The 25,883-nt window shown below is 41.2% G+C and overlaps 1 protein-coding gene across 3 annotated transcripts in view; it reads right to left on the minus strand.

The window, feature by feature from the left end:
• Positions 1-25,883, minus strand: part of ITGB6 (integrin subunit beta 6) — an 85,075-nt gene that overhangs the window by 22,816 nt on the left and 36,376 nt on the right. For all 3 annotated transcript variants that reach the window (XM_049887288.1, XM_049887286.1, XM_049887287.1), the window contains 4 exons: positions 18,739-18,828; positions 12,786-12,920; positions 12,182-12,599; positions 2,388-2,610 (listed from right to left, as the gene is read on the minus strand). In XM_049887288.1, the coding sequence (XP_049743245.1) occupies positions 2,388-2,610; positions 12,182-12,599; positions 12,786-12,920; positions 18,739-18,828 (866 nt within the window). The remainder of the gene's footprint in view (positions 1-2,387; positions 2,611-12,181; positions 12,600-12,785; positions 12,921-18,738; positions 18,829-25,883) is intronic.

Consider the following 25,883-nt stretch of genomic DNA (forward strand, 5'->3'; position numbering starts at 1 on the left):
CGTAGCAACCCTATAGGACTGAGTAGAACTACCCCATAGGGTTTCCAAGACTGTAACCCTTATGGAAGCTGACTGCCACATCTTTTCTCCCACACAGTGAGTTCGAACTGCCGACCTTCTGGTTAGCAGCCAAACACTTGTCCACTGTGCCACCAGGGCTCCCCTCAGGGCCCTATAACCAAAAACCAAACCAAACCAAACCTGTTACTGTTGAGTCGATTCCAACCCATAGCGACCCTACAGGGTAGAGTAGAACTGCCCCATAGGGCTTCCGAGGAGCAGCTACTGGATTAAAACTACTGACCTTTTGGTTAACAGCTGTAGCACCTAACCACTGTGCCACTGGGGCTTCCAGGCACTATAAACCCACTGCCATCGAGTCAATTCCGACTCATAGCGACCTTAAACGACAGAGTAGAACTGCCCCATAGAGTTTCGAAGGAGTGCCTTGTGGATTCGAACAGCCGACTTTTTTGGGGGAGGGGGTTAGCAGCTGTAGCTTGTAACCACTACACCACCACTATAGCACCCTCTATACCCCCTATTGTAACTGTCAGACCAGATATCACCGTAATTACCTTGTTAAACGTCTGTCTTTCACACTAGACTCTCAGTACCTATAAAGTCAGGAACTGTGTGCTTCAGTCATCACTGCAAGCCTATGGTCTAACATGATTCCTGGCATAGCGTAAATACTCCACACCAATCCAAACCAAACCCGCTGCTGTTGAGTTGATTTTGACTCATAGTAACCTTATAGGACAGAGCAGAACTACCACATAGGGTTTGCAAGGCTGTAATCTTTATAGGGAGCTCTCGTGGCACAGTGGTTAAGAGCAGGGCTGCTAGCCAAAAGGTCAGCAATTTGAATCCACCAGACACTCCTTGGAAACCCTAGGAGTAGGAATCCACTCAGTGTCAATGCATCAGTCTTTATGGGAGCAGACTGCCACATCTTTCTCCCGCAGAACCCCTGGTGGGTTTCAACTGTCAGCGTCTCGGTTAGCAGCTGAACGCTTAACCACTATGCCACCAGAGCTCTGTCAATACCCATTGGATAAATGAATGCATGAGTGAATAGATGTAAGAATGGACTTATCTCAAAATTAACATAAACACCAAGAAGATCATTCTATTTGATTCCCCAAATTCACACTCCTTGATTGTTAATTTTGTATTTCATAAATCAGATCTAAGATGGAATCGAGTTTACATGGAAGATAAAATTAAAAAAAAAAAATAGAAGAAACAAATCTTGAAAGGACATTTTATGATGAATTCTGTTCAAATAATTCTAACCATGTCCCCACACCTTCTCTGGGCATATGTCTTAGTTTGCCAGGTTACAGTGACAGAAAAGTTTTGACACTTGAATGCTACGTAACCACTGAGTGAATGATGATTTTCTCACTCTGTTTATATCAGAAATGCAAATGTCACCTTTTTATGTTTCAGTATTAATGAAAATATGAACTGCTTAACCCTATTTGCTACATGGCAAACACATTACATAACAATGTAATCTCATAACACAGCCAATTTGGAAAGTTGCTTGACTTGACCTACAAATTTTCCCCAATTTCATTACGAAGCTAGCTGCCAATCAGAGACATAGGTTCTTATTGGAAAACTGGAAAATGTGTTTTCGTTGTTGTCTACGTGGTATAAAAGAAAATACAATATACAATAGCTGTGTATAATGACAACCAAAGAGAAGCATCAAAGAGTGGTAAAAACAGAGGGAGGGCATTGTAAGCCAAGACCATCTTTCTGCCTCTTTGCTCCCATGAGTCTATAGATAGGAAAGAATCAGTAAGAGGTCAGGCTAAAAACTTCTAGATAAGAAAGAAGCTTATTTGTTTCCCTTGGGTGTAGTCAGTCTACTTCCAGGGCATTCCTTATGTGTGACTGCTATTGTAACCCAGAGTCAACCTGATGCTATCAGTGTGGGACATCAGCTCAACTTTCCCATCCATGATAGAAAAAAAAAAAACCAAACCCAGTGCTGTCAAGTCAATTCCAACTCACAGGACAGAGTAGAACTGCCCCATAGAGTTTCAAAGGAGCTTCTGGCGGATTCAAACTGCTGACCCTTTGGTTAGCAGCCCTAGCACTTAACCAATACTCCACCAGGGTTTTCCCCCATGATAGACTTTCTCAGAAATGTGACAATGTGGGCCTGGAGAATCAGGATGGGGAGAGAGGCAAATGAGAAGCTGATGTTCCAGGCTGAGGCTCACGGGGGCCCTGTGAGTTTGTGTGTTTTAATGGATGCTTGGAAAGCCAGCCACAGCAAAAATAATCTGTGGTCTGAGTTTATAAAATGGCTTTATAATTTTGAAGTGAAAACTAGTGACAAAAGGGACTGAAGAACATGGAGATGTTACCGTTTAGAATTACAGGGGTCCCCACAGGTAGGACATCGTTCACAGGCGGGCCCTGAGGCTCCGGGGTTCGTGCACACACACTTGCCACAGACGCAGTCCCCTCGCCCACTGCAGAGCACCCCGTCTTCAGAGACACATGAGTCTGTGCTGGTGGTGCAGTTACAGTACTCCCCCGTCCAGCCGCTCCTGCACACGCACTCGCCACAGTCACAGTCGCCGTTATCTGCAAGACAAAACACTCCTGCTCCTTATGGCCAAGACCACTGGTGGATTTTGGGAGCCGTCATTTTTTTCTTTGCCTTTACACGCCATCAGAAAGACTGAAGAAAAGATGATAATAGTGAGTGCGTGTACGTGTGTTTTTGGGTGAGTGTAGATAAGCTTTACGAAAAGTATTTTGCTGAACATGACTTTATCAATCTTGTCTCTTAATTGAAGACTAACTTGATGACCTGAGGCTACAGCAAACAAAATTTATGACCAAATGAAAATAATCCAGAAAGCCTATAATAACTATTTGAGAGTCGGAATCGACATGGCAGCATGCAACAACAATGTGTGTATATATGTGTGTATATGTATGCATAGGAACCCCTAGTGGCGTAGTGGTTAAGTGCTAGGGCTGCTAACCAAAGGGTCGGCAGTTTAAATCTGCCAGGTGCTCCTCGGAAACCCTGTGGGGCAGTTCTACCCTGTCCTATAGGGTCACTAAGAGTCGGACAACAGCACTGGTTTTTTTCTTTTTTTTATGTATGCATATGTACATATATGTATGCATGTATTAGAGAGCCCTGGTGGCACAGTGATTAAGAGCTTGGCTGCTGACCAAAAGGCTGGCAGTTTGAATCCACCAGGTGCTCCCTGGAAACTCTGTGGGGCAGTTCTACTCTGTCCTATAGGGTCACTATGAGTTGAAATCAACTTGCTAGCAACAGGTTTGGTATTTTGTTTGTTTGTTTGTTTTTGATATGTATGTTTTAGTGAATTACGGTGCCATAGGGAAGACTTGCTGGGCAGACCTACATTAATATCCTACCTCTATATCACTCGATTAGTCTTGAAACCTCGTCTATAAAATAAAGGGAATAAAAAAACCTATTTTCAACAGTTGTGGTCAAGATTAGATGACATAACGTGTGAAAGTCCTAGCTTTGCATTCACCAGTTACATGTTCCACAGGCATCTCATTTATTTCACAAGCTATAATTGAACATCTATCATGTGCAAAGATGTATTAAGCACAAGGACACAAAATTAAATAAAGCCAGATTGCTGAGTTTATAGTCTAGTGTAAAAAACAGGCAAATAAATCATCATTTAAAAGCTATAATACAATGTGATAGGTGCTATGCATACAGGGGAAGTGTTTCTAAATTAGACTGTAGATTTGGGGAAGTTCTGAGGAAGTGATGCTTGAACTGAATTTGGGAGATAAAGATAGAAGACAGCTGGAAGTAGAGGCCTATGTGCATTTCAAGGAAAGGAAAAAAAAATTGGTAAAGCATGGAAGTGTGTAATCACGTGACCTGTGTAAATAATCATAGTTATTTCTTATGGATAGGCCCAAAGGTACATATGGGGTCTGGCAGGAAGGGAAGGTGAAAGGTCCACAAAAAGTCAGAAATCAGATCATGAAAAGCCTTATGGGCTAACGTAAAAACTTTTATTCTGAAAGCCATGGGATTTTAAGTAGGGACAGGCATAATCAGATAAATAAATGTCTAGAAAAATCCTGGCATAAGAAGAGAAGGTAAATTAGAGGAAGGCCAAACTGGAGACAGGAAAACCAATTTGGAGGTTCTTGGCGGTAGTAGATTCAAGTAGATAGGAGACCCTGAAGTAGGGCAGGGCAGTGGGAATGGACAGAAAAGAGTACGCAGTTCAGGGATGGAAGGCTCAGGGCGTGGGTGTGATGGCTACCAGGGTGGAGGGTGAGGGGAAGAGAGAGAGAGATGGAATCCTCCCAAGTGACCAGCTTGGACAGCTAAGTGGACCTGGAATGGCAGCAGCTTATGGTCACTGCTGTATCCCCAGTGCCTGGCACAGGATAGTGCTTGATGAATATTTGTTGAATAAATACATGGCTCTAAAATGGAGAAGGAGAAGAGACTTTGGGTGGGGAAGAAGATGAGTTCATTTTTGCCTCTGATGAGTGTGAGGAGCCTGTGAGACATCCTACTAGGAGGGTGAATATATAGGCTTGAAGTTTAGTGACACATTAGGGGTGAGAGTTTGGGATTCAGCAGGGAACAGGTGGTAGTTGGAGCTGCTGTGAACAAGCTCATCCAGGAAAACCAGGTAGAGTGAGCAAAGCTCCAGAGAGCATTGACATTTCGAACGTGATCCGTGGAAAGGATCTCACAGAAGAGCCTGAGAAGGAATGCCTGAGAGTAGGAGGGAATGAGAGTGGTGTTGAAGAAGGAGGCACGTGGACACTTGCTGCACGTAAATAAGTCAAGAATCTCATCTAATCCTGAAGACTCTCTTTTGAATCTGGCCACGTAATGTTGGTATATGAAATACTCTAAAACGATAGACAAAATGTTTCAGATAATGAGCTCATGTGTCCTTTCCATAATATTTTTTGTGTGTTTACCACGTGCAAGACACTAAAATAGCCTCTTGATGTTCCAAACAAATAACATTTCTTTTTAAACTCTGATACTGATGCTTTTCTTCAGAAAAAGAAATATGCGGCCAGCATTTCTCACAAGTTCTGCTCTTCCAGGATTATTCCAAAGGTTTCTAGGACAGTGGTAGTGGGCGGGTGGGGCGATGCGTGAGTGCACAGATTTTAGAGCCACAAGCTCCAGGTCTGAATCTCGGCTGAGTGAAGTTGGGGAAGTTACTTAGCTTCTCTGTGGCTCAGTTTCCTCATCTATAAGGAGGGATTTATCAATAGCTACTTCTTAGGATTGTTATGAGGAGTACCTAAGATAATACTTAACAGAAATACATAATAGAAATAAGCCCCATATAAGTGTTAGTTATTATATTTCCTAACACCTACCGAGTAGGAATATTTTGTAAGCAAAACTATCTATCAGAATATTAAAATTCCTATAATCCTACCAAAATCAAAGAGCAAATGTAAAAGAAATCAGAAGTGAAGCAGGTTTCCACTTATACAAGACACTGCCATGTTTACCGTAGAAGGAAGAATTCTAGGTTTCCCCTCGTAAACTTATGATCTAGTATAAATCCAAAAAAAAACCAAACCCTCGTTGTGTCAAGTCAATCCCGACTATGCTACTAGGGCTCCATGATCTAGTACAGGTGGTTATTTTTCTGTATTCCTGATGGGGCATTAAAGGATATGGAGTAGGCTAGGCCTTGGCTTAATACTTAGCTTGTTCAAAAAACACAGTACAAAGAAGATAACCACAAAGATCCTGAAGTTGGATTCTGGTTGCTCCAGATTCTGACAGAGATATATATATGTATATATAAAACCTATTGCCATCCAGTCAATTTTGACTCATAGCAACCCTGCAGGACAGAGTAGAACTGCTCCATAGGATTTCCAAGGAGTAGCTGGTGGATTGGAACTGCTGACCTCTTGGTTAGCAGCCGAGCTCTTAACCACTGTGCCACCAGGACTCTCTTTCACTCTCTCCCTATCAAACAAGTTGCTGTCAAGTTGATTTGGATCCATAGCAACCCCATGTGTCTCAGAGTAGAACTATGCTCCACAGGGTTTTTAATGATCGATTTTCAGAAATAAATCACCAAACCTTTCTTCCAAGGAACCTCTGGGTGAACTCAAACAACTAACCTTTTGGTTAGCAGTCAAGCACTTATCCATTGACACCACCCAAGGATGCGTGTGTGTGATTATGTATGAGTGTGTGCGTGTGTATGACTCTCAAGATTTGCAATGGTCCTTACAGTTGCTGCAAACACTGAATTAGCAAATGTTGACCTGTTGCTCCTAGGGATAATACAGGGGGTAGGTTGTTGCAAGCCTCTGGTCACAACATTTTTGTCATGTGATCAATATACAACCTTGTTTTATGTGTGCTTCTGTTTAAAGACAACTTATTTAATATATATTATTGATTCATTAACATTGAATTCACAGCCAAAAGCACCATAGCTCATACCCAAAAGAAGCTTACCCTAGTGTACGTGTTTTCTCCATCACGCACGTCATGGCCTTCTTGTGTTTAAGGTCACTAGACAGCATTTCTTCACTACACTTAGGTTTCATTTTCAACAGCAAAATTACCAACGACAAGCACAAAAATGCAAAAACGTGGCACTAAGTAGACCACGAAAAGGACACTTGTTTCTGGCATGAAAGCTGAAACAAGAAATAAGAAGACAGTCGCCTTGTTTGACCTTAGCTGGGAACGTGTGCACTGGGTGACTCAGATTTTTCACTGCTCTGTGTTTGTCCACAAATGACCACAAAAGCAATGTGAGTTTTGATTTTGGGGGTTATAAATAAATTTTAGTGAATAGATAAATCTGTAAATACACAATCTGTGCATAATGAAGGTGCAGTGTATATACTAAAACGATACATACTAGTCTCATGAGAGATAAGAGTTGAAATTTATATGAATCTATGACATTCAGACATATTTAAACTGCATTTCATAATCTAAGTAATACATAATTGAACTAATTAATTCAAAAAAAAAAAAACAATTCAAAGCTAAGAATAATTAAGAGATTTGGGCCCAAACTATTAATTTAGCACTTATATGTAAGCCATCTTATAAACTACAATTTCTTTTTGTTTCTTCCTCAGTAAAAAGGGAAACTTACTTTCATGGATAGATAGAAATTTCTGTATTAGTTTATTCTAAAAAATTAGTATGATTTATAAATACTGTCAAATGAAACATAACACTTCCAAATGCTTTGAGAATGCCCAAAGTGTATCACTGTATATAGGAGTTACTTGGTAGAAATTTTTTTTTTTTTTTTTGAGAAAGCACAAGTAAATTTATTAATAGGAATGAATTTATCCCTTAGAATTTAGAACAAAAATTTTGTTTGCGTTATAGTATTGTGATTATGTATATGCAGCAAATTGTTCTAGTCACGTCCTTCTTTATTTCCCATTTATCTTTTTTAAATTAATTTTTATTGTGCTTTAAGTGAAAGTCTACAAATCAAGTCAGTCGCTCATACAAAAATTTATATATACCTTGTTATACACTCCTAATTGCCCTCCCCCTCATGAGACAGCACACTCTTTCCTTCCACTCTCTCTCCTCATGTGCATTTGGGCAGCTTCTGGCCCTCTCCGCCCTCCCATATCCCCTCCAGACAGGTGATGCCAACACAGTTTCATGTGTCTACTTGATCCATGAAGCTCATTCCTCACCAGTATCATTGTCCATCCTATACTCCAGTCCAATCCCTGTCTGAAGAGTTGGCTCCAGGAATGGTTCTTGTCTTGGGCTAACAGAAGGTCTGGGGACCATGGCCTCCGGGGTCCTTCTAGTCCCATTCTGACCTTAAGTCTGGCCTTTTTACGAGAATTTGGGGTCTGCATCCCACTGCTTTCCTGCTCCCGCAGGGGTTCTCTGTATGTTCCCTGTCAGGGCAGTCATCGATTGTGGCCGGGCACCATCTAGTTCTTCTGGTCTCAGGCTGATGTAGTCTCTGGTTTATGTGGTCCTTTCTGTCTCTTAGACTCATAATTACCTTGTGTCTTTGGTGTTCTTCATTCTTCCTTGCTCCAGGTAGGTCGAGACCAATTGATGCATCTTAGATGGCCGCTTGCTAATGTTTAAGACCCCAGATGCCACTCTCCAAAGAAGTGGTATGCAGAATGTTTTCTTAATAGATTTATCATGCCAGTTGACTTAGGTGTCCCCTGAAACCATGGTCCCCAAACCCCTGCCCCTGCTACACTGGCCTTCGAAGCATTCAGTTTAATCACGAAACTTCTTTGCTTTTGGTTTAGTCCAGTTGTGTTGACCTGTATTGTGTGTTGTCTTTCCCTTCACCTAAAATAAAACTTATCTACTATCAAATTATTGAAAACCCCTCTCCCTCCCTCCCTCCTGCATCTCATAACCATCAAAGAATATTTTCTTCTCTGTTTAAACTATTTCTCCAGTTTTTATAATAGTGGTCTTATACAATATTTGTTCTTTTGCAACTGACTAATTTCACTCAGCATAATGTCTTCCAGATTTCTCCATGTTATGAAATGTTTCACAGAGTCATCATTGTTCTTTATCGGTGTGTAGTATTCCATTGTGTGAATATGCCATAATTTATTTATCCATTTTTCCCTTGATGGGCACCTTGGTTGCTTTCAACTTTTTGCTATTGTAAACAGTGCTGCAATGAACATGGGTGTGCATATACCTGTTCGTATAAAGGCTCTTATTTCTCTAGGATATATTCCAAGGAGTGGGATTGCAGGATCATATGGTAGTTCTATTTCTAGTTTTTTTAAGGAAGGCCAAATCGATTTCCAAAGTGGTTGTGCGACTTTACATTCCCACCAGCAGTGTATAAGTGTTCCATTCTCTCCATAACCTCTCCAACATTTATTATTATGTGTTCTTTGGATTAACTTGGTAGAAATTTTTAAAAAGCCTTTCTGGAGGAGTAGAAAAGAACCAACATAGCAAAAGCACAACAAGCTCCTTTCAGAATTCAGACACCTTCCTTCTTCCTGCTGGCCTTCCAGAACTATCACCCTGATCACAAAAGATGCTAATTAATGTCCTCAAGCAACCAACTATCTAAGGCATCTGCTCATGCAGCAACAACAAAAATCTTCGTAATGGCTTCATGCAGAGGCAAGATGATAACCAAAAATCAAGAAAAAAAAAAATTATGAGGTTCTTCTCCAAAGGATAGATCTTTCTGGAATGCCATGGACAATAACTGTAACTACATAATGGCAGGAAGTTTTTTCCATAATTCCATTTATCTGTTAGAGTTTCCCATCTCTGAGAATCAAAATATAAAATACTAATGGAATTTGGGCAATGAAAAAATCAATGGGGTTCTATGTTTTTGAGTGCTTATAGATGGATAAAAGAAAGTGCATGACATAGAATGCTGTGGTAATAGCCCTTCAGAGAAGCAGCATATTGCAGAGGATATTGGTTGTAAAACAGTGAGCTTGGCTTGAGTTATAAAGTTTTAGTGTATTTGTTCTGCTATTGCAAATCACTGCCATGACAGGGTGTCTGTTCACAATGCCAGGCAGTTTGTTCACGGTGCCAGGCACATAGCAGTCATTCCATAGTTATTTGTTGAATTTGAATAATTGCACTTGCTTTTATTGTATCATTTTAAGAAACAGTTACTAATAATGGAGTAACATCCTTTGAGATGTTACTAAAAACCAAATTGCTCATGAGAACAGTCATTGTTGAGGATAGTAGTGTACTTCACCAGAACCAGTTGCCTTTGAGTTGATACTGACTCATGGAGACCCAATGTGTGTCAGAGTAGAACTGTGCTCCATAGGGTTTTCAATGGAGTAGGGACATGGAGTAGGCCTTTCTTTCGATGCACCTCTAGGTGGACTTGAACCTCTAACCTTTTGGTTGGCAGCTGAATGTGTTAACTACCCAATGCAGAGACTCCAAAGTACCCCACAGTATGAAAGAAACTGGTACCGAGTGAAGTGTTCTGAGTTCAGCTGAAGAAATTCTTGGGTTTTCTAAATGGAATTTCTTTAGCAACCACTGCAGAGTAGTATTTTGTCAGACCTTCCTAACTAAAATGCACAGACCAAGTCTGCTCTTTTTGAGTTTGTTTTCATTTGTATACATTATACAAACAAGAAGAACTGTGTTGCTGAATGAATTTACACTGTTCTAGATTGCTTTGATCTAAGATTTAAAGCCCGAAATCTAGGTGGTGATAGTATTGCTATATTTTATTAGTTTACACTTAGGATTTTTTTGAAAGGTAATTTCCAATATTGTGAATACATATTTCACTATAAAATATATATTAGAAATGCAATCTAGAATTTTGCCAAATGTATTCTTTCTATGACATGGTGACATGGCCTCTGGCTTGCTTCTTGTCCCCTATAGATTGGGCCGCCCTCCACATCTTGCAAAAAGAGGACATATGTGGGTTTGGAAATGTACTCACTAAACCAGTAAATAAACCACCAAGTGAAAGGGGAGAGAACTGTGTCTCAATCTGGACAGGTCCTAAATTTTCCTAGAAAGGAGTAAAAGTAAAAGGCGGCAAATGGAACAACCAGAATGGAAATAATGCAACTGCTCAGGCATTGTGAAGACTGTAACCAATGCTGCTAAAAATCTTGTGTAGAAATTGTTGAATGGGAACCTAAACCTTCACTGAAAACACAATAAAATATTATTAAAAAAAAAAAAGAAAGTAAAAGGCAGCCTCAGAAGAGGGACCTGCTCTTACCAACAGCAGCAGCAATGAAGAAGTGAAACTTTGACTTCTAAGAGAATCAGACAGTTTTCAAAAAGCTAGGAGTTCTTTGAGGCTTCTTTTTCTCCAGTCTGTTTCTAAAAATTACTCTGTTTAATAGGTTCCTGACACTGTGGATCAAAAGCATAACTTGTTTAGCTTTCTAGAAAGATAATGGCTTTCTGCTTAGGAAACCTGCCTGCTCACACACTGTGAAAAATGAGACATTAGTACTTAAATTCAGCAGTTAGTATTTCAACTGTAACACAAATTTATGTAATTTTAAAGTATATTAATATATTTATAATTCTTGTCTGAATAAGTTATACTTAAATATATGTATACATATCAGAATGATTTTATAAGTCATGTTGTGTGTAATATATTCTCAAACTATAGTGATTTTACATGTATAAAGAATATTAAAACATATTTCTATTTAGAATTTCTCTCCATTTTCTAAAAAAAAAAAAAAAAATCTGAGCAATTCTTTCCGTAATGGTCTTCACATATACCCCTAACCTAGTATCTGGCATATGATAGGCACTTAATAAATAGTTGTGGAATGAATGAAGGCCCTGAAAGTCCATTTAACATCTTTGTGTCCTTTGTCCTTGACAGCATGCTCCTTTAGTGGCCTAGCTTTTTTATTTTTCTGAAGTAAAAGAGCATTTAAGAGTAGGGTTAGATACCGAGCAGACTGATCCAGAAAAGTCTGGAAGATAATAGAGCTGAGGTTACATGCAGTTTTGTAGAGTTTGGATGATAACCAGAGAGAAGGCATTTCTATCTTTTACCTATTTATTCTTAAAATAAAAACAAACCAGTTGCCCTTGAGTCGACCAAAAGGCTGGAAGTTTGAGTCTTCCCAGAGACATCTTGAAAGAAAGAAAGGCTTGGCAATCTAGTTCCGAAAACTCAAACCAAAACAAAAAAATCCAAACTGGTTGCCGTCGAGTCAATTCTGACTCACAGCGACCCTATAGGATAGGGTAGAACTGCCCCACAGGGTTTCCAAGCAGCGCCTGGTGGATTTGAACTGCCAACCTTTTGGTTAATCACTATGCCAGCAGGGTGTCCTCTGCAAACTCAGCCGCCGAAAATTCTGTGAAGCGCAGTTCACTCTGACACACACAGGGTCCCCGTGAGTCGGAGTTGACCTGACGGCAGCTGGTATTTATTCTTAGGGAAACAATAATAGAGATGTAAGCTCAGTCAGCAGGGCTTTTGCTCCAAGTCAGAAAACATGCAAGAGGTCCAGTTACCCTAGGCCTAATCCCACTCAGTCCATCAGCAAATACTTACTGAGCACCTACTCTGCACAGGAAACTGTGGAAGGTACAAAGCATGCAAAGTACCTTCCTGATACTTGAACACAGCATTGTGAGGTGCATGTAGAGGAAGCTTACCTCCACAGAGCAGCCCTTTGTGCCTCACGCAGGAGAAGTTGTCACACTGGCAGTAAGGCCCATAGATGTTTCCATAGGGAGACAAGTGGCAGATACACTGCCCGCAGTAACAGTCGCCCCTTCCACTACACGAGGGATGGTCTGGGGCCTCCTTGCAGGAATCTGTGCTCAGTGTGTCCTCTTCACACTCGCAGCGAGGACCCATGTGGCCCGGGTTACAGGCACACACCCCACACTGGAAGGAGCCGTTCCCGTTGTGGCATTTGGAGCTGTTCACTTCCACTTCTTTCTGACAGTCGCAGTTGCATTCCGGACTGACATGGATTTCTAGGGTGTCCCCTAGCCCCACGGGCTTTATGACTATGTGCCTGCTTTTCCTCTCACAGTTTGGTATACTCAAAGTCACGTTGAAGGAAGCCTGGAAAGAAAAAACAAAATGCTAATTACCTGCTTCTTCAATCCACCAAAATGCATGGTGAGAAACAAAGCAGGGTGGAGATCAGCTTTACGGAAAGTATTTATTAGGAAATCTTTGAGAATCCAAACTTGGCACGTTAAGCTAATTTCTGACCCATTGGAATGTTTTTTTCAGCCATCTACTTACCGTGTCTCCGACCTTCATGTGCGAGCATTTCTTTTGGTGTGGGAAGAGGATGCTATTGTTGCAGATAGCTGTGAATGACAGGTTGAGTCCTTCTGTATCTCCCAGTACTTCCAGTTCTACCTCAGACCGCAGTTCCTTTAGTCAAGACATAAAGAGTTAAACGAAGTCATAGCTAAAAAATACAGCCAGAGGAAGAAACTGTGACTCATGTTTACTGAACTATAAATGAATAAAATGAGATTGAGTCTAAAAAAAGTTCATCATATCATCAAGCAAGCAAGCAATCCACACAGTACAGTATGTACACCCTCTATTGTGTTAAATCTAAGAGGCCATCAATTGTAAGATATACCATTATTTTAATGACAATTAAACTGTGACAAAATACCTCAAGATCATTCTACGCAATATACAAATCAGTCACAACAGCCTCTCATTGCTTCAAAAATTATTTAATCGGTTCTGAGAGATTTGGCAAATTCACCTGCCCTTAATTGAATAACTTAGCACATAAAAGGCAGTTCTTTTGCTTGTGTCTCACAAAATATAACACAACTTCTTCTACTTGTGGATGTCATCATTTCTTACGTCCCATAAAGCAGCTGGTTGTTGCTTTGCTGGGAATACAAAATTGCAGACTTTCCTCCAACAATGAATATTTGCTTTGCTGATATCAAATTTACACCCTGCTGCTCTGTTTTGGTACATTTCTGCATAGACGATAACTTTTCATTTCAGTATCAAATCATAGTGCAAACTTTTTGAAGATATCTTAAAATGGAAATTAAGCTCAACATTTATACCACATTTTTACACAACTAACATGCGTGTTACATGTTGTTTGCCAACAGTGCGACCCCCTCATGCATTATTTTCCTAGGTGTGTTATGTATGTTATATGTGCGGGACTGTTATTTACATAAGCACGTTATTTGTGAAAAAATACAGTAGTATCAATAATGTGCTTAACAGATTGAAGTGGCCACAATATATGCAGTATGGGCAAGTTCATACACGCACAGGCAATGAAAACTATATCATGGCTATTGCCTGCTGACAGTGGTTGTAAGATTCCACTGTTTGTGAGATACATCCTGATTTTAGAGATGTTAAAATAGGGGAGGGAGGAACTGGGCCTTAAAATCGATACGGAATTTACTGAGTTCCTATCACACATTTAGGAATCCCTGCGTGGTGCAAATGGTCAAGTGCTCGACTACTTGCCAAAAGGTTGACAGTTTGAACCCACCCAGAGATGCCTCGGAAGACAAGCCTGGAAATCTCCTTCTGAAAACTCTATGGAGCAGTTCTACTCTATACACATGGTGTAGCCATGAATCAGAATCAGCTAAACGGCAACTAACAACAACAGGAAGCTTACTATCTTACTGAAAAACAACTAAAGGACCCAGGTGAAGCAGTTAACATAAAATGCTAGTCAATGCACCATTAACTTAAAAAATTATGCAATACAGATGAGGGTTTGGGACAGTTTAGAGAAGGGAGTGGTCAGTGAATGCTGAAGTAATAAGGGAAGATAGGCCCTTAAAGGCTAAGTTGGATTTTGATGTGTGGAGGGGATGAGAGCGGGATTGCAAACAAGGGACACCAGAGGAGAGGAAGCCCAGTGCCAGGAGTGGGAGCGTGGTATTGCTCCAGTAAGGACACAAGTGGGGCACGAAACAAGCCTGCACTTCTACTGTCCTGGATGACACCGAACAAGAGCTCTGATGTTTGGAGAGATGAGTTAAGACCTGGTGCTAAGGTTTTTAGGCAGGGACCTAATCTACTGAAAATACAGCTGAAGGAAAGTTGTCTGGAGGCTGTGCAGGACAGACTTGTGGAGGGAATAGGAAAAAGCGAAGAAAGCTGGGAGGTGCTGCACTCCTCCCAGCCTGAGGCCTGAGGACAGGAGCTGGGGGTAGTCATGGGAACCGAGAGGAGAAAATCATTGTGTGATGACAGAGACTGAACGGAGGCAGACTAGATATGCGCACATGGGGGAGGGCGGAGCTGAAGAGAAAGCCAAGGTTCTCTAGGAAGAAGAATGTCAAGGAAGGAGGATGGGAGAGCTGTTTTGAGGAAAGACAATGATGTTACTCATTTTTCTATTCTTTGTTCATTTACAAAATAAAAGTCTGTATGTGGGGGACAAAACCAAATTATTAGCATTTACTAATATACCCGCTGACTCCTAGAAATGTCCACCTGAATATCTATGAGAAAAACAGAGCATGGTTGCTGGCCAGCATTAAGGGTCTGCTTGAGGTCCATGATCATGAATTTAAAGTGAGACCGGTTGGCATTGTTATATGTTTTACCCATCCACATTCAGCTGTGTAGTATGATGAACAGCTGGATTTAACCAGGACTGTGGTTGGCCAGGAAGCCCTGATGGCATAGTGACTAAGAGCTATGGCTGCTAACCAAAAGGTCAGCAGTTTGAATCTACCAGCTGCTCCTTGGAAACAGTATGGGGCAGTTCTATTCTCTCCTATGGGGTCACTATGAATCGGAATTGACTTGATGTCAGTGGGTTTGGTTTTTGGTTTGATGGTTGGCCAAGCAAGTTCAAAGGAACAATAAGTGGCAAGGGAGTTAAGAGTGTGTCTAAGAAATGATCATAATGACTGATCATTGAGTTTAAACTGGGGGCCCAGGCAAGAGAGGATATCAGGGGATAAGAAACAATGAAGAGAAGGTAGGGTCAATTAATTGGAGAGTCTGATGAGTTGGAAGAAATATTAGGGGCGCTAGAAGGAGTGAGCTGAAAAGATAGGAGGTGGTAAGCACAGAGTGGGTTGCATGCAGTTGAGATTGTAAAGGAGTTTACTGGCAATTTCAAAGTTTAAGGCATTACAAGAAAGTGAGGATATGAGAAGTGGGGAGGGAAAAGATCATTTAAGGAGAGGAGTTCGAGAAACTGAGAGGCCAGGGTATGGGAAAGATCATCCATCCACCTATTCATCCATCCATCCATCTGTCCGTCCGTCCCTCCGTCTGTCTGTCCATCCCTCCATTCATCAATCTACCTACTACCTACCCTGAAATCATCAAGAATTAATGCAGGAGTATGAGTTGGAATTAACTTGAGGCACACAATGACAGTGTTGGAGAGAGTGACACAGTGAGTCAGGAGTTAGATGAGAAATGAAGGTGATGACCTGCAAGTCTGTAATGACAGCCATAATGAGGACTAGTGGGTTGCAGTCTGACCAAAATGATGGAAATCTCAGCATGAAGTAGTTGGAATATCATATTGCAAATTTCACTGGGAATATTTTAATGCAAATTTCCCAGGTAAAGGACATAAATGTCCTTTATTGATATATTGAGCATATCCTATAAGCCAGCCAAAACCAAACAAACCAAGCCACTTCCCTCATGGAGCTTATATGTCCACAGAGGAGTTTACCCTAGGAATCACTGATATTTCAGTAGCTTTTATTATGTGGTTAGGGAAGGAAGAAAATTAGCTACTGATGGTCAGATGATTAAAACGAAAAAACCAAACCCATTGCTGTAGAGTTGATTTCGACTTCTATTTAGATTGAAAAAAATCAATATGGCACTGTAAAATCTCAGCTGAAGTTCATAATTACTAATTACAAACACAAATAGTCTGCCTCTGTCCCACTAGAAGTCAGTTGGAAGCATTTTGTTTTATCTCAATATATTTTTTCTTCCTTCCTTCCTTTCTCTTTTTATAGACTGGAAAGAAACTGAGTCTGTGGATCTCCATTTATAAAGCCCTTCCAGACTGCATCTAAAATAACAGGAGAAAAATCCTTTGAATTGGTGCTAAGGTCCTTTGCATGCGTCACTTGTGAATCATGAAGTTTTAATAAAAACTCCAGAGCAAGATTGTTCAGTGTAAGAGGTATAAGAGTAACAGGCACTTCTTCGTAACTGTGAGACAGTAAAACAGGAGCATGAGATCCAATTCAAATGTTCAATGCCTTGATTTCAACTACTCTAACTTAATATGAGTGATCTGGGACCACTAAGAAACCCTGGTGGCTAGTAGTTAAGAGCTAAGGCTGCTAACAAACGGTCAGCATTTCGAATCCACCAGGCTCTCCTTGGAAACCCTATGGAGCAGTTCTACTCTATTCTATAGGGTCACTATGAGTTGGAATCCACTGCACAGGAATGGAGTTTTTGTTTGTTTGCTTGTGTAGGCAAGAGTTGGAGCCCTCCCTGGTGGCGCAGAGGTTAAGAGATCCACTGTTAACCAAAAAGCTGGCAGTTCAAATCCACCAGTGGCTGCATGGATACCCTATTAGGTAGTTCTACTGTGTTCTATAGGGTTTCTATGAGTTGAAATCAACTCGACGGCAACAGGTTTGGTTTGGTTTTTTTTGGAAGCTAGACTTAAATTGTGGCAGGGCAGCAGAGCCATGGACAGGGCTGCTCAGACTCAGGAGGAAATATTTTTGTCAATTCACTGTTTTCTAATTTGCTTAATTCTTTTGAAGATTTTAGTAGTCAACACTTTTGAGAGAGAGTGCTCGGTTAAAGGAAATTGTGTGTTTCTAATTCAGTGAAGGACTGCTGTGTGACTTTGATTCCACACATTAAAACTTTACTGCACGAGAGGGAGCGAGGCTTTTATAGTGTTTTGGTGACAAGCTTTCCTGTCTGGAAGAATTTCAAGCATGAGGTAATGTGGTGATTAATTTTTGATGTGAGCTAAGAAGTTGCTGAGGCTACCAGTGAAAAAATTCCATCCTCCTATAATTTTAATGGACACGTCAGTATTTTATTCTTTAATGAAATGAAGGGTTTGAAAAGGTATTTCTTGCTTTTTCCTCTTAAGGTGACTTTCAAAATTGGTAGGGTGGTATCAAAATCATTGGGGGATTTTTTTCAAAATGTGTAGCTCATCCACTCATTGAGCTTCTCTTAAACTGTCTGTAAGAGGAATCTGAACACGGCTGTTTTTAAAAGCTTCCCGGATGGTTCTGATATGTCATTTTGTTAAGGAAAAAAACAAAACCCTGGTTCAGCATCTACTCAGTATTAGCCTACACTGCATATGGGCCATTTATTTGTAATTTTAAAACATCAAAATTTAGGGCATTTTAGTCATTTGTTATTATATGGCTGCTTTGTACAGCAAATGTTAGATTTACGGCTTATAAAATTTTGCTTTTTTTGTTCCTATCCTAATTTAGAGCATCACCTTTGTTTTTGTTTTTTTTTCCTTTGTTAATAGAGGCAGAAGAGGTGGATGATATTTAGAAACCAAAATAAGAATAGGCAACTGGCTATTACCCGTTACTTTAGTCATGAAACAAGGATCAAGATAGAGAACATTATAGCAACCCTGTAGGGCTATATCCTTTTTAAGGGAGGCATTCTATCCTCAGGTACTAATTCATAAAATCAAGGCAAATAGTTATATACATACTTAGAAAACCAATGGAAAATTTCCCTGGTTCTCCAAAGTAGAGAGTCTCAACAATGGTGTTCCTGGTGACTTTTGGTGTTTTTGGTATATAGCCAACACTTGCATTTTTTCATGAGTTATGATCTTGTCTCATTAAGCCTGTGGAGTTACTTCTCCACATAGCTGTTATTCATTGGCAATGTAAACTTCTTTTTTTTTTTTTTTCTAGACAGAAAAGTGGGGAATTTAATCGTGTGGCTCATCGAGCCAATTGAGTAGGTAAAATTCTCCCAGGTGACAGTGCTGCTTTTGGTTACTATTATACAAACCACCTAAACTTTATGATCTGGTTTATGATTGTTCTACCTTCTGTTCCATCTCTCAGGAAGAATCTTCAAATTAAGGGTACAGAATTTATATTTTCACTGCATTAGGACAGAGAAATTTTCTTTGGAAAAAGAGTCTCTCTACCAAAAAGAGAGTATGTGTAACTGCCCAAAACACATCTTATTTTGAATACCCAAGAAATGCGAAAAAGAAGCCAACTGTAAAATACCGTACTTCGTAAGCCGAGATGATCAGCTGAAGAATGTTTCCAGAGTCCTTCTGAAGTAGCCCTACCGTAGCTCCAGGAATAAGTTTTGCGTAATTCTGTAAACAAAAAGAATAAATCAGTCTTTGTTTGCTCGCTGCAATTGAGCAACGTTAAGTGTGGGATTCAGCTTGCTGGCTGTGATGGCCTCTATTTCACTGGCTGGTGAGAACAGGTTCCTGATAAGCAACTGGCCTTTCTCCTGAAATTGTAGCTCCTGCATCTGCGCTGCTTCCTGCACTCAAGTGGGAAATGGACTGGCCCGAGTTGCCACTGGGGAGATCTGGTGTCTGTGGTTGCATTAGTCTAGGGCTGTGGTTTATATCATGGCGGGAGTCAAGTCTCAAATATAATAATAACATTTATATAACATCTTCCATTCGTGGAGCATCTGTGCCCAAAGATTTCTAGCCTGCTTCCGGGAAATATTTATTTTCTCTTTTTGTAATGTTCGGAAAGCAAGGTTCCATCCATATGGGTGAGTGAGCAGGTCACTCTGTAAAGTCATTCAGTCCAGGGGCCTTAATCAGCAATCGCTTCGTGGAGAAAAGGAGTGAATTATTTGAAAGCTTGCTGTTAACTCCCCCTTTTTCTGTTGGTAATGGACACTTCTTTAGGACCTGGACCTGCCGATGTCAGCACTGTGCTGGGGTGGTTGGAATTGCTCCCCACCACATCAGGACTGGGTGAGTCAGAACGTAGCTTTAAACGGTACCCATTCTCCATTTATTCTTCTCCTGAGACGCCATTCCCAATTGGGGAAAACTCACAATACTAGTTCTGGATATCCAGCATGGCCAGGGAAAGAGGCATTACCAAGAAGGGAATTTTCCAGAGAGCTGAAAATTTCCACATCCCTCTCCCTCCTGCAGAACAGCTGGTGGGTTCAAATCACTGAGCACTTTCATCATTGTGCCACCAGGGCTCCTCTTAATTTTTACGTTTGAAAACTATTAATTTTTTTTTAATCAAAGGAACCTGGATAGAACAAGCAGCTTGTGATCAGCTGCCAACTGAAAGGTGGTGGTTGAAGCATCCAATAGTGCTGCAGAAGAAAGGCCTGGCAACCTGCTTCTACGGTAAAATTGCAGCCAAGAAAACCCTATGAAGTACAGCACTACTCTGTAACTTACGGGGTTGTAACTCCACAGCCACGAACAACACAACGTTTTTAAACAAAAAGTTTTCTAAAATGTATAATACACATCTCTGCCTTCTTAAAGAATTCCAAGCCTATTTTGGCTTTTTTTCCTTGAGGAAATACAGCCGCATTTATCAATATTAACTATGGTTCTGTAATCATCAAAGGCTTCTAGAATCCATGAAGGTGCCCAAGTGGGCCCTGACTGCTATGCTTTTACTTCTTGTATTTAAAAAAAAAAATTTGTTTCTACCTTCTTGCTAGGCTGTCAGGCATCACTTGCCTACTGGTATATTCTTTTACTGGTACATTCAACAACGTCTATTAAGTAGGTTTGCTATGTTGTGCTATATCAAGGAGAGACAACCACCCTTTGTCAGCGGTGTCCTTCTAAGTTACTCTGTGTTGGAAAACCAGATGACTGAGTTTATTAAAATTGCATGTTGAAAAGAGTAAATAAACTTTGAGTGAAGGATTTAGGGCATCTCCTATAGTTCAAGCATACTGATACCCTATCTTAATCTTAAGAGGATTTTAGTAGCTTAGAATGTGCACAAAGCTACATTAGAACTAATAATTATCATCAATTATAATAGTGATACAGATTAAATAGGTACGGTGAAAGAATACAACCCTGACGCACACCTTTCCTGACTCTAAACCAGTCAGTACCCCCTTGTTCTGTCCAAACAACTGCCTCTTGATCTATGTAATGGTTGCTCATGAACACAAGTAAGTGTTCTGGAATTCCCATTCTTTGAAATGTTACCCATAGTTTATTATGATCCACACAGTCGAGTACCTTTGGATAGCCAATAAAACACAGGTAAAGAGAATCCTTCTGGTATTCTCTGCTTTCAGCCAGGATCCACCTGACAGCAATGATATCCCTGGTTCCACGTCCTCTTCTGAAACCAGCCTGAATTTCTGGCAGTTCCCTGTCGATATACCGCTGCAGCCGTTTTTGAATGATCTTCAGCAAAATTTTGCTTGCTTGTGACATTAATGATATTGTTCTATAACTTCCACATTCGGTTGGACAAATCTGTCTTGGAAGAAGTGCAGCCAGAAAGCTCCTTAGAGGCAAGGATGACGAGACTGCGTCTTACATACTTTGGACATGTTATCAGGAGGGATCAGTCCCTGGGGAAGGACATCATGCTTGGCAGAGTACAGGGTCAGCGGAAAAGAGGAAGACCCTCAGTGAGGTGGATTGATATAGTGGCTGCAACAATGAGCTCAAGCATAACAACGATTTTGAAGATGGCACAGGACCGGGCAGTGTTTCATTCCATTGTGCATAGGGTCACTATGTGTCCGAACTGACCCGACGGCACCTAACAACAGCATAATAGTGACACTAAATAAATCAGGGTAAGAGAAACTAAGGAGATGACTAAATGAAACCAGGATGAGGTAAGAACCCAGAATGTATGTAGGAAGTCCCAGACAACTTTGTAGAAGTGGGCATGTGGGTAAGTTCAAGTTTTCTACACCCTTTGTATGGAAAAAGTTGGTGACTTGAACCCACCCACAGGCATCTCAGAATAAAAACCTGGCAATCTCTTTCTGAAAGATCACAACCATAAAAACCCTATGGAGCACAGTTCTTTTTTGTACCACATGGGTTGCCGTGAGTCAGAATTTACTCGATGGTAACTGGTTTTGGATGGAAAAATAGGTCTTGGTTTTACTTTGTGGGTTTTAGCACGTTCTACTTATTTTAGTGTTCATGATTGCATTTAAGTTTGAAGTTGCTAGAAATTTGAACTCTTGAATGTGTCAGATGTTGCTCTGCCTTGACATTGTGCTTTGTTATTGAGCAAGCTGCAGGCAGAAATCCAGACAACATTCCTCACCTTTCTTCCATGCCCCAGGTCATTGTCTGTTAATTGTGTGCCCCATTCTGTTTCCCTGAGCTGGGTGGAACTTGTAAAATACAGCGCAGGCACTGCCTCATCGACTTACCTTTTCAAATAAACACATGTTACCAAGAGGCCGTGAAGCATGAGACCTGTAGTTAACAGCGAATACCTAAATAGGAACTTGTATCCCACTCAAGTGGAGCAAGAATGTGTGTAAATTTGACTGATCCCAGAAGAGAAGACTGAAGCTCTAAAGCTTGACAAAAAAAAAAAAGGTTTAAATCTTTTAGAAAAAGAATTTCAAGGCTCTTAGCTTTGAGTGTCACTGCTATCTTTGAAAAGCATGGTGCAAATGGTTAACGTGGTTGGCTGCTAACCAAAAGGTTGGAGGTTGGAGTCTATCCACCCAGAGGTACCTCAGCAGAAAGGCATGGCAATCTTATTCTGAAAAATAAGCCATTGAAAACCTTATGGAGCACAGTTTTACTCTGACACGCATGGGGTCACCATGAGACAGAATCCACTCAACGGCAACTGGTGGGTATCTCCAAGGCTGAGGTGGAAGGGGTATTTTCTACAAGCACTAGTTACAAGTAGCCTCTAAGTTCTGGGCTAATTCTTGGTTAACAAAGCCAAACCCATCCACTTGGTAAAGCATAATTATGGCCCCGTATGTGGTGTGACATTAGTGCTGGCTATCGGGATAGTGGTTAACATGATCACCGCTAGACGGAGGGTATAAAGGAGTTGGCAGCCAGTAGCGGTACTCAGTGATAACACCGATAATTCTGTACAGAAGAACTAATAATTAATTTTGGGATGCTGACTCCCCAGAAACATTTCAAATAATTAACTATAAACATGGAAAATTTGGCTTCCTGGTCTAGCACTGTAAAAATTGCACTTTAAATCTTGTATTATGATTACTTTAAATGTTATGTATCAACAGCCTTCCTTTTATTAAAGCCCTAAACTCCATACCTATTCAATCTGTGTGCTGAGCAAATAATAAAAGAAGCTGGACTATATGAAGAAGAACAGGGCATCAGGGTTGGAGGAAGACTCGTTAACAACCTGCGTTATGCAGATAACAAAACCTTGCTTGCTGAAAGTGAAGAGGACTTGAAGCACTTACTAAAGATCAAAGACCACAGCCTTCAGTATGGATTATTCCTCAATATAAAGAAAACAAAAATCCTCACAACTGGACCAATGAGCAACATCAAGATAAATGGAGAAAAGATTGAAGTTGTCAAGGATTTCATTTTACTTGGATCCGGACCCACAATCAACAGCCATGGAAGCAGCAGTCAAGAAATCAAAAGACTCATTGCACTGGGTAAATCTGCTGAAAAGGACCTCTTTAAAGTGTTGAAGAGCAAAGATGTCACCTTGAAGACTAAGGTGCACCTGACCCAAGCCATGCTATTTTAAGTCGCATCATATGCATGTGAAAGCTGGACAATGAATAAGGAAGATTGAAGAAGAATTGATGCCTTTGAATTGTGGTGTTGGCGAAGATATTGAACATACCACGGACTGCCAAAAGAATGAACAAATCTGTCTTGGAAGAAGTGCAACCAGAATGCTCCTTAGAAGCAAGGATGGCAAGACTGCATCTTACATACTTTGGACATGTTGTCAGGAGGGATCAGTCCCTGGAGAAGGACATCATGCTTGGCAGAGTACAGGGTCAGCGGAAAAGAGGAAGACCCTCAACGAGGTAGATTGGCACAGTGGCTGCAACAATGAGCTCAAGCATAACAACAATTGTAAGGATGGCTCAGGACTGGGCAGTGTTTCGTTCTGTTGTGCGTAGGGTCGCTATGGGTCGGAACCGACTCGACAGCACCTAACAACAACAACAAAGTACTATTATATTTGTCGTGATTGAACATGTTTAATGTTAGAAAAAAAGATGATTTTGCATGCCTGGATGTGATGAATTATAGCATTGTGACTCCAAAAGATGACTCTTGGATATTAGAAATGGTGAGTTCTGTAAACATAATGCTGCATGAGCTGGTTAGAAATGCAAATGCCTAAACTTGGGCTTGAGTTTCTTAGGCTTCAATTCTGTGTTATCTGTCCATAGAGTATCCTAATCATGGATTTTCTCCCTTCCCCCCTCCATACACCCCAGAATTCCTGGACTTGCTTTTCTCACTCATTTTTGCATGGTTGGCTTTTTTTCTGGTTGCCTTAGTTTTCTTAGCTTCTTGGTTCACTCTGTCCTCATCTCAAAAAATATTTCTTGTTTGTTCAAAAGTCTGCATTTGCTCCCTGGAAACCTCTTCTTTGTCAAAGATACAGGATAAGAAATGAACAGAAGGTCATTTAGCAGACAGGTATCAAAGGATGCATAGGGAAGCACCTGAATTCACACCTGCACACTTGGTCTCCTCTCAGAAAGTGTGTCCAAGTTCGGTGCCTCTTGGTGTCTGTTTGCTGGAACCACCTGTCAGGTGTGCACTCCTGCTTGGATTAGGGCAGAGAACATGCACACATACCTGCTTCCCCAGCTCGCCTTGGACAAACTGTGGGTTGGATTTTCCTTCAAAGAGACATAGGCTGAGGACCTTGGCAGACCCTCTTCTGCTTTTGGTGATATTTTAGTGTTCTCCCCCATAGAAAGGATGGCTCCTGACAGGTCCTTTTCTCCTGTTGGACAGACTTCCTGTTTGGTTAACTCCTCATCTTCTGGTTCCCAGTCTGGCTGTGTTCTGGGATAGTGTGTAGTATTAACTGTATCCTTGCTGGGCATTTTGATTTGGTTTCTGCCTTAGAACGTGACACTCCTCTGTGGGTCTCCAGACCTTATGTCCTATTCTTGAGATATTTTTGCTATTGTCTCAAGGACACATCAGAGCTCATTAGCCATCATTTTATACAGACCACACTACTCATGCCCCTCATTAGAGGGTAGGAAGTCAGAAGCCCACTTGCCACATTTTAGCTGGCAGCATTTTAATAAAGAATCTGTAAAATCAGATGTTTAGAGCAACCTGCTGCCAATTATTTGACATACGGTATAATCAATTTCTACTTGAATTCCATCTACCTGGATAAGGAGCTGAGGGAGGTGTACACCTGGCAGCATCCTCAGCTCTCACAGTATAACCTGCCTCTGTCAGTCTCTCTCCCCACCCTCAGGAGCTAGTCCCAGGAACAAGACCTCATAAGCTGCAGTTACGAAATCACAGGGCCTGGGAACAGGATACAGAGGTCCTCATAAACTTCCTGACATTCTCAAGTACCTCCTGCTTTTCAACACCTGCATCCTCAGAAGCCCAAGGCTCCTGGAGTGTCTGTTGTTGGGGAACTCCAGGACAGCATCCGGGTAGTAGCAGGAATGCTCCTTATCTCCTCAGGTTCCACACAACTCATTGTTCTGGTGCAGGCAGCCTACAGTGTAGCCAGAGCTAAGGGTGGCCAGAATCAACACCCTCCCATCACCTGGGAAAAGAATAACTCCAGCTAACATTTGTACCCAGCATTATGCTTACTGCTTTGCAAGCGATATCTCTTTCATTCCTCACAGTAGCTCTGTTATTTAGGTACTATTAGTGTCCCTGTTTTACTGCCAAGGCACTGAGACCCAGAAAAGTTAGTTAAGTTCCCAAGGTCATCCAGCTAGGAATTGGTAGAGCTGGACCCACCCCTGCCCTCTGCTTTACAGCCTGACCTCTTAACTAGACCACCTAGGGTAGGTGTCTGGCAGTGGCTGCCCCGGTCTTGTATCTGTCACTGGTGAGCCCGAGAGAAGTTAATGAGTTAGCCTGAAAACTGGGCTGGAGTTCTTTGGATTTCTTTAACTTTTTGTTATTGTTAGTTGCCATGGAGTCAGCCCCGGACTAATGGTGACCCCATGCACAGTGGAATGAAATGCTGTGGGATCCTGTGACGTCCCCATGATCAGCTGCGGAAAGGATGGTTATGATCCATAGAGTTTTCATTGGCTGATTTTTGGAAGTAGATCACCAGGTCTTTCCTCCTACTTCATCTGCTGAAACCTGTTTGGCATCACAGCATCATGTAAGTCTCCACTGACAGATGTGTGGTGGCTGTGATTGAGGTGCACTGGCCGGGAAGAGAACCTAGGTCTCCT

The sequence above is a fragment of the Elephas maximus genome, chromosome 6, assembly GCF_024166365.1.
Source record: "Elephas maximus indicus isolate mEleMax1 chromosome 6, mEleMax1 primary haplotype, whole genome shotgun sequence".
NCBI lineage: Eukaryota > Metazoa > Chordata > Mammalia > Proboscidea > Elephantidae > Elephas > Elephas maximus.